The sequence below is a fragment of the Seriola lalandi genome, unplaced genomic scaffold, assembly GCF_002814215.2.
Source record: "Seriola lalandi dorsalis isolate HSWRI2012SDOR001 ecotype SW California unplaced genomic scaffold, Sedor1 jcf7180002054952, whole genome shotgun sequence".
Taxonomy (NCBI): Eukaryota; Metazoa; Chordata; class Actinopteri; order Carangiformes; family Carangidae; genus Seriola; species Seriola lalandi.
This window is the reverse complement of record NW_019525503.1, coordinates 189,510-198,807: the sequence shown is the minus strand read 5'-3', so window position 1 is coordinate 198,807 and position 9,298 is coordinate 189,510. Positions and strand designations below refer to the sequence as shown.

General features: G+C 40.6%; 1 protein-coding gene across 1 annotated transcript in view; it reads left to right on the top strand.

Moving 5' to 3' along the window:
* Positions 1-9,071, top strand: part of epas1b (endothelial PAS domain protein 1b) — a 49,327-nt gene extending 40,256 nt beyond the window's left edge. Inside the window, exons 11-16 of the mRNA XM_023394674.2 lie at positions 121-231; positions 433-971; positions 1,084-1,180; positions 1,989-2,082; positions 2,186-2,362; positions 2,789-9,071. Of these exons, the coding sequence (XP_023250442.1) occupies positions 121-231; positions 433-971; positions 1,084-1,180; positions 1,989-2,082; positions 2,186-2,362; positions 2,789-2,940 (1,170 nt within the window). The 3' untranslated portion in view covers positions 2,941-9,071. The remainder of the gene's footprint in view (positions 1-120; positions 232-432; positions 972-1,083; positions 1,181-1,988; positions 2,083-2,185; positions 2,363-2,788) is intronic.
* Positions 9,072-9,298: the final 227 nt, after the last annotated feature.

Sequence of the window (9,298 nt, the reverse complement as noted above, 5' to 3'; positions counted from 1 at the left end):
TTTGTGTGAGAATAACGGGGGTGGATATTTGGAAGGAGCAGTGAATACCATCTTTGTCAAAACTCACTTCTCGCTTCTTGTTTCTGTATTTCCTGTTTCTGTACCCCCCCCCCCCTGCAGCCCAGCAGCCCAGGTGATTACTACAGCTCAGTGGAGAGTGACCTGAAGGTGGAGCTGACGGAGAAGCTGTTTGCTCTGGACACAGAGGGCAACAGTCCTGCAAACACTGAGGTGGTTTTTCCTCTTTGTCTCTTTGTGCTGTCAGTTCATTCATCTGAATAACGAGGCCTTGACTTTCCTTGTCTCTCCTCCTCTCTCAGAGGAGGTCTCTTGGCATCAATCTTCTCCGTTTGGGTTTGAACTTTGGTCGATCTTGTCTAAACTACTTTTCGTTTCATTTCTAACAAACCATGTCATCTTTCACTTTCCCAGACGGACTTAAGCGACTTGGACCTGGAGACTCTGGCTCCTTACATCCCCATGGACGGAGAGGACTTCCAGCTGAATCCCATCATCACGGAGTCCGAGCCCCTGGAGGGGGGTCCGGCGGGATCCATGGGGAGCAGCAGCAGCCTGCCGCAAACACGCCAGGCATCCCATCAGAGCTCCAGCAACATCGCCGGCCTCTTCCAGCCCCTGTCCTCCCCTCCTCAACCCCAAGGCCACTACCAGCCCCAGCCAGCTGCAGCCTGGGCCACAGGGGAGAAGAGAGGCTCCAGCCATGGGACCGTGAACCCCCGCACGGGGTCATACATGATGGGTCACATGCAGAATCCCCCGTACCAGGCCCCGGCCAGCACCCCTCTGTCCTCCATGGGCGGCAGGCAGAATCTGCAGTGGCCGCCGGACCCTCTGTTAACCTACCAACAACAACAACCACAAGCCACCAAGGCCTACCGCATGGACACTTTGACAGGAGAGGTGCGCCCGTCCTGCCAACAGAACATGACGCACCTCATGCAGAAACAGAGGTGAACAACGGAGGTTGAAGCGAGACAGTTAAAAAAAAACAGTTTCTAATTAGAGATGTTTGTGTCTTTGCATTGAATCAAGCGTTAACTCTGTGCTCATGTGTCCGTGCAGGTCCATTGACAATTTTATACAAGCCTACAGAGACATGAGTCCCGCCAGAGTGGCCATGACCAACAACTTCAAGCGCTCCTTCACCCAGATGGCTGTGGTGAGTGTCTCTGATGAAGTCCATGTTTTTCATTTGAAAAGAATCATTACGGGGTGAAAATTATCAGTGTGCCGGTGCGTTAGTGATGAGCTTTCAGAGAGAGAGAGAGAGAGAGAGAGAGAGAGATAGAGAGAGAGAGAGAGAGAGAGAGACAGAGAGAGACAAAGAGAGAGAGAGAGAGAGAGAGAGAGAGAGAGAGAGAGAGAGAGATTCTCGTCCTCAAACCAACTCCACTTTTTTGGTTTTCCATCGTGCAAAACTTTTGAATATTACCTGCTACATTTCTTTTTTATTTTTTGTGTCAACTCCGCCAGGGTTAATGGCTAAAAAAATGTTTTCTGACCTTTGACCTATGACCACCAAAGTCTAATCAGCTCGTCCTTGAGTTCAGGTCAACGTTTTTACCAAATTCGAAGAAAAAGGGTGTTACCGAGATATTGCGCTCACAAGGACAAAACCGTGCTTTGTGAGGTCATAGTGACCTTGACCCTTGACCTTTCTAATCAGTTCACCCCCGGCGTCCTAATGAATGTTTGTGCAAAATTTGAAGAAGTTTCAGTCCAGTATCTGCAGTTGAAAAAGAAGAAGCAGCTCATGATAAATAGAGAAAGAATGGAAGACTTGCAAACTGGAATTGACTCTAATTAAAGACGATATGCAAAAGTTTTAACACCTCATATCACGTCTTCATTGATTGATATGGAGATCAAGACTGTAAAGGTATAAAGATGATGAAGGTCAGTTTCTCACGCTCTTCTTCGTTGACAAACAGCTGATCGAGAATCCGTTTGATCTGACTGTGTTTCAGGGTGAAAGTAAGGCGTCAGAATTCACATGGAAAAAGATGAGGGGCGACGGCTGTGTCGCCATGGATCGCTCCCTCAGCGCAGGATCACTGACAGGTAACAAGGCGTGTGAGCCTGCGGCAAAATATCACGACATCATCATCATCATCATCATCTCTGTCTTTCCCCAATCACCTGACCTCTCGCTCCTTCCTCTCAGAGTCGGGGATGAGCAGGATGATGTCGGGCAGCATGCCCCCGTGTCTCAGCTCCCTGCAACAGCACAGGAAGTCTCAGTATCCTGGAAACGGGATCGGCGGCGCCAGCGAGAAAGTGTTCTCCCAAAAGAGCTGCAACTACACCGATTACAACATGCTGCCTTCTAACAAGCCCGCCGGTGAGTTGACCTGACTGTGAAGAGAGTTAAACTACCAGGAAACATATCGAACATCTGGAACTCTTCCAGTTTCTGATTTAGTTACTAATAGGCTGCATAAAGAAATCTCCTCATGGACTCATTTTATGCTTTAATTGATTCATTAAGCTCATATAAGATACAAATGTGACAGTGCATTAATAATATTTCAACCTGTTTCCAGTGCAAATCAACTGGTTTCACAAGAAGTTTAGTTTTTCTTCTTTAAACTTTAAAGATTTATTCTCAGTTTTAATGGAAACACCTCAAAATGTGGCAGATTTTCTTTGCTTCTTAATGTTTCTGGGTCTCTGCTTGAGTTCAAAACGACCAGATAAAGTGGAGATTGTCGGTGTCTTGGGCCTGTTTGTGTTGAATCACTCACACGGATCCTCTGTCATTTTCCAGGTCTAGCTAGTCGTTTGCTGGGCCCCTCGTTTGAGCCCTCCTGTCTGCCGGAGTTGACCCGTTACGACTGCGAGGTCAACGTCCCGCTGCAGGGAAACCTGCACCTCCTCCAGGGCTGTGACCTGCTGAGAGCCCTGGACCAGGCCACCTAGAGCCCCAGATTCAAACCCCACCATAGACCCGGACTTAATCCCGGCCCTGAACCTCGACCTGCAACCCGAGACTTAGAGCCTAAATCTTTACCTTCATACCTCTGGGTTTTCTGAAAGCCCTGAGGTTAAGCTACCTATAGGGAATGGTATTCATTAGCTTATATGACTCGGCCCCTCACTGGTTCTCTCTGTAGTTCTGTGCCTTGACCATCTAAACAAGCTGAGATATCAGGGTCAAGCCACTTACGCCCCTGTTGTTCCCCCCCCCAAACATTTGACTCAAATCAGACGCAGGTTGACCACCAATGTGCGAACGTTGCCCTGCATTGAGCCGACCGCACACACACAGGACCCAGACATGTAAGAAAACGCGGGTCAGTCCAAAACGATGCCTGACCTGAGCCCTGTGTTAAAGTCTCGACACCGGGACGTCTCTGGTCACCGCCGGGTCTTTGGTGCAAACGGGGTATTAGACACACGATCTGCCTTAAAGGCCAGCTCTGCCCAAACACCTACAGCCATACGCCGCGTCATACCAGCTGTTTCCTGCCGTGACTTACGTGGGAATCCATGACCATGCTACACATAGGCACACGGGGCGGGGAGGGGGGGGGGGGGGATTCAAACCTACAACACTGTCTCCTCTGCAGAACTACAGCCCTGATATGAACTCTATGCAGCTCGGTTCCCAGCCTTACCTTCTCTCTAGCGGCTAACTCGTTCCGCTCCGAGAAGAGGATGTTATACTACCTACACATTAACAGAGACACTGTGTTCTTTCACTTCGTGCATTTGACCAGCAGATAGACCCCAGACCACTTTTCTAGTTCCAGTCAAAGCCTCGAGCGAGAGCTGGGCATCGTGAATCGGTTCTGACTCGTAGACATTTTAAAATCAATAAGAACCGAGGATTCTTTCGAAGACACGCTCTTTGATTCCGTTTATTGATTCCCAAACTTTTTGATCGAAAAAAAGGTGCAATATGCAAGATCGGTAACCAATACAGCAAAGCGCTGGTGATAGCAGTTGTTCCCAACATTTGCATCTGTTTTCCTCTTAGATTGATTCATTTTAATGATCATAGGGATAAAACTTTATTAAATCACATGAAACAGGCAAAAATTAGTCTAAAGTCTGGGAAAAAATAAATAGAAATCTGTCAACAAGAGCAGGATTTTATTTACTATAAGCATCATTGTTATCTCCTTGAGACCACGCAGGAGAAATTATAATATGTCAATAGGAAAAGTATTATTAACCTGCTTAATGCACAATTTTAACTTGAAGCAATATTTTGCGAAATGGAACTTTTCATATCCGAGTTGTGGCGTCTGTAAAAACTGCCGTCACGTTTAATTGGAACGATATCACGAGAGGAGAAAACCCAGGTTTATTCACATGGCTCAGTGGAAACTCAGAACATTCACACTGTGTTTTGTCGACTTTTAAAAATCGCTTCTATTTTGCACAAAACTGCAATTTTTTGATGACTGAAATTACATCGCTCCAGAATCTTTAAGACTAGGAGTTTGCGATTTCCAATTGAGGTAAAAAAAAAAAAAAAGAAACATTTAACTTGTACGTGATGATGTAGACAATAATTTCAACGTCTTCAAAATGCTTCACTGCTTCTTGAATCATATTTAGATTTGAGGATCTGGAATCAATGAGCAGAATCAAAGCCTTCATCTCCCAGCTCATCACCTGTAGTTCAGTGATTCTCCGACTCAGAACATCAGTTTGGGTCAGTTTTAATTACACATGCATTATATTTTTTATTTTAGTTATTATCATTAGTCTATACTTCTGTCATTGAATTGAGACACTTTAACTTTTATCAGATCTCCCCACGTTATTTAATCCAAATCGACAGGACACTTTACCGTATCAATACTGCGTCGTTTCTCCTCTCATTTATTTTTTTATGTCGTTATTCTACCTACCTTTTTTTTTTTGTGTGTCTATCTCACAGACACAATAATAAACATATATTGCAATACATGTACTCTACTGTAAGTTGAATATTGTTAAGTTTTAGTTTTCCTTTTTTTTTTTCTATCTCCCTTTGATTTATCTTAACATGTTTCTCTCACTCTCACCTGTTCATCAGGTGAGTAGCTCGTGTGACTACAGGGTTTGTTCTTATTGTGCAATTAATTCAGTTATATAGTCAGCAACAAAGCTAGCTTGTACAAAGGAATCTGGCTTGCACACTTACACTGTAAGAGTTCACTTGATTATTTGTCGCAGGCTTACACAAACACACACACACACACACACACACACACACACACACACTTCATGCAATACAGAAAATCCAGGTGTGTGCACAGATTATATAAAGGGGGCGGGGCAGACCGCTCCTGCAGGTTCAGCGTTTGCCCTTAACAATAGTATATAATTTTACTTTCTGTTATGTATTTTTATTTTATCCATTATCAGACTTTTGAAACTTGCTCGACTTGTGTAAAACATCATAAAAAACTTTCTATTGCAGCTTTATTTGAAAAGATTGCACTATCTGACTAAAAAAAATAATTTAAATGTTTATTTAAAACACATTATAAAGTTGTAAGACTGCAACATGCAGTTATTTTGATTTTAAATTTGATTCTTTTCTCAAAAAATCGATTGTTTTGTTTATAAAATTTCAGAAAATGGTAAAAAAAAAAAAAAATCCCTTTAGTCTGAGTTAATTTATTCTTTTTAATCTGATTATCAGTCCAAAATCCAAAGACATTCAGTTAACTATACAACAAGTAATAACAGCGGGTGAAACATGCAAAAGCGGAGAAGCTAAACATCTTCCAAGGAGAGGTCAGCCCCCCCCACCCCCCTGTGCACAACATTGCACAAACCAGTGTGAGGTCAACTATAATCACTTCAGACAACACATGCAGTACATGTACATAGCAGCAGCAGCAGCAGCAGCAGCAGCAGCAGCAGCCTGTGAAGTGACTTGAAGGTGGAGTGTATGTGTATTATTCTTTGTGATTAGGACAAGGCCAGTTTTTCTTCTAATTCATGAGAGTGGCTGCCAATACCAGAAATAAATCAACAGAATGACGATGGACTAAGAGTAGGATCAGTTTTCAACTAATAAAAAAAAAAAGTTATTTTCGGTAATATCATCATTATCATCAAGTTCTCACCGTTTCTTCGTCTGTTCTCTCCTTTTCTTAATCTCACTGTATTTTCTCGAGGTAATTGTCTTTTGTGTGGTGACCACTTTTGAGTATGGATTATAGAGCTTTGTACACATATAAGTTACGTATTTAAAAAAAAAAAAGAAGAAAAAAAAAAGACAAAATTAATGTTGAAGATAGTGTTTTTAGTGTTTATGTGTCCTGGTACTTTGTCCTTATTTACCCCTGTAGATCCCTCGCAGTGCCGTTTCCTCTCGTGCTGTTTTTTCCGTGTTGTGACTTTTCTTTTCTTTTTTTTTTTAAATTGTCCTCCAGAGTTTTATCCTTAAAATATCTATTGAATCTGTTGGCTGGCCAGTATTTTTTTTTTTTTTTTTGTTCTTGCTTTAAGAAGATAAAACGAAAAACAAACAAACAAATAAACAACAGAAGAAAAAAAAAGTTCAGATTTAAAGATAAATATCAGTTTTCTAAGTTTCACTTTTCAGATATGTAGCATTTTGAATATTGTAAAGAAGGTGAAGTTGCCACATAATTAATCATAGTTTTCCAGTTGCATTTACTATATATATAAAAGCAATGGTGCTTCATAGACCATGTATGTGTCATTTTAAGAACTTTTATCACATCTCTTGGATCCACTAACACTGTATTTTTTATGTTCTCCGCTTTGTGTCATGCTGAGATGTTCTTTAAAGTTCATTTGAATCCATATAATGTGCCTTATCATGACTTCCTGGTTGTCTCAACACATATCTGAGTTCACCCTTCAAGAGCACAGATGGTTTCCTTACAACCTGTAGATGACGTCCTTCAACCCCTGGGGGGCTATTATTGAAGATAATCCTAACTCAACGTTGTTTCTTTCAAAGTTAAACATTTTAAAGTCCTATTATCTGAGAGAGTAGCATCAAATTTCAGTTTTTGTTTGTTTTGTTTGCAGTTTTAATTTGACTGTATCTCCTAATGATAGTTGCCAGATATTATAGCAGAAGCTTTGCATTTGTTGGATCTGCTCGACTTTTGTCTTCGACTGTCACAGTTGGGATGATTTTCATAATGAACCCTCAGGTTCTGTTCTTAGTGACGGAACATGCAGAAGAAACCTCATAAATTCCAGTAGAACGCCCATTAGAACCCACTGTAGATCCCCTGGTGATGACGAGTCAAATTTTGGTTTAAGGTTTTTAAGGAAATGGATTCCCCAGCTCATCAAAACGACCTAACAGTCTGTCTGTTGATGAAGCTGCTTGTGGGTTTTTAGGTTTAGTTGAATAAGACTTGACTGCACATGAAAGAATTTGTTCCATTAGTTTTAACAATGAAGATCTAAAATTAATATATTTTTTACAAGCTGGGTCTTTTTTTCAGGCTTTGGCTGTTCCACCAGTTACTATCAGATTTTTTGGACCACCTTAATTACTCAGACGTGGGAATGGACTGTGCTACATCATGATAATTCAGATGTCTAGAAAGGTTTTAACATAATTCACAGTTTAGGTATAAGACAGTATCTAAAACTGAACCTTTTAGAAGTGATAGCAAAGAAATCCAAAGCTATGAAGATTTAATCCCTGTTGTAAAAAAAACACATGATGTTTAATTGGATTGGAAATGGACATTATCCTGAGACGGGCTGAGAAACAGGGATGAAGGAGACATGAGTGATGTGGAGTTGAGTGAAACCTGAAGAGAGATACATCCTGCTCAGCCTGCCCACTGATGCATATCTCTCCGCTCGACACCATCACTCATCTGTTTCTCCTCTCACTCCTCCCTCTCTCTTCACTTTCCTTTAACAACATCAATTCATTTGTTTTCTCTCCTGATATGTCAGCAATTACTTTATACATGAATATGTCCAATTTAAACAATATTTCAAAGTAAAAAACCTGCAAATGGAGCTACTCTTATTTGTAGGATCATTGCATAGCATTTAAAGATTTTTAAATGTTTTGTTTTTAAGTCATTATAATTATTTTAATTGAACGGTTCAAGTGCTAAGGCGACTTTCAGAGGCCAAAGAGGTTTTAGGAATTTACATTAAGTGCTTTGAAACATGCACATGGAAGAAGAACAGCACCTCAGATGGGTTTTTTAGCTGATGAGATTTAGTCTTATTTTGCGTTCATGTATGTGGAAAGAGTTGGTTAGATGGAAGTCGATTTTAAAAATGTGTCGACAGAGGAGAAGCCCCAACCCCCCATTTTTAAGCCAGTTTCTGCTCCACTAGCTTCGGACGGAGAATTCAAAATAGTTTATAAATCTTTTACACTTCAAAGTTTTAACCGAGATAAACACAAGTTATTTTGTTAGCATTCAAGAACTACACATTTCTTGGGCCTTAAACCTTTGTAGAAGGTGTCATTCTCAAATGCTAATATTGTTTTATCCTTTCTAAAATGAAAAAATTTGAAAATTTGTTGTGTGTTGTAGTAAATATTTGTCCATCTTAGAATAGAGATAGAAAACACCATGAACCGGTGTCTCTATCTCTATCAGCAATCACTGAAAAAACGCACGAGAAGCGAGCGCTGGTGAAATAGATGCTAACCCAAAAATGGGCGGGGCTTCAGTTCTCTTTTTTAACTCTAGAAGGCCTATCACCAGTCCCAATCATACTGTGCTGCTTGAAGGGGTTCTCCTAAAACAAAAGTGACAAAAAGTTTCAGGTTTTAATCCGCTCAGTCATCGCATCTTCTTTAAAGACACTGTCAGCATTTTGTCTCGTCTCCTGTAACAACAGCGTTTTTATTTTTCCTTATGGGATCCATGTTCAGCTACTTCTGTTTTCGTCAATGTCATACAGTACAGTTATATTAGCTGATTTTGCATTTTTTTTAATATGCTAAAAAAAATTCATATTGATCTTATTATTATCATATATTGTTATCATTGTTATTACTATATGGGGAATTTAACCCGTTAAGAAGTTTGTGTTTCTGCACTGATATCTTATTATTAAAGCATACTGATCTTACCCTCCCTCATAGGCTTCACGTGTGGTTTATTGTTGTTCATTTTATTTTACATGACCTCTCATGTTTTGTTTGAAGGATCATTAGCAGTTGTAAATGAGTTGTAATGAAGAAAATGGTTAATAATCATAGATTTTTTGTCACTGTTAAAACATCTTTTATTTTATTTTGGCTGAGGTGATTAATAACATAAACACAAATAGCTAAACAAAAGTTAAATTTTCCAGTTTTTAA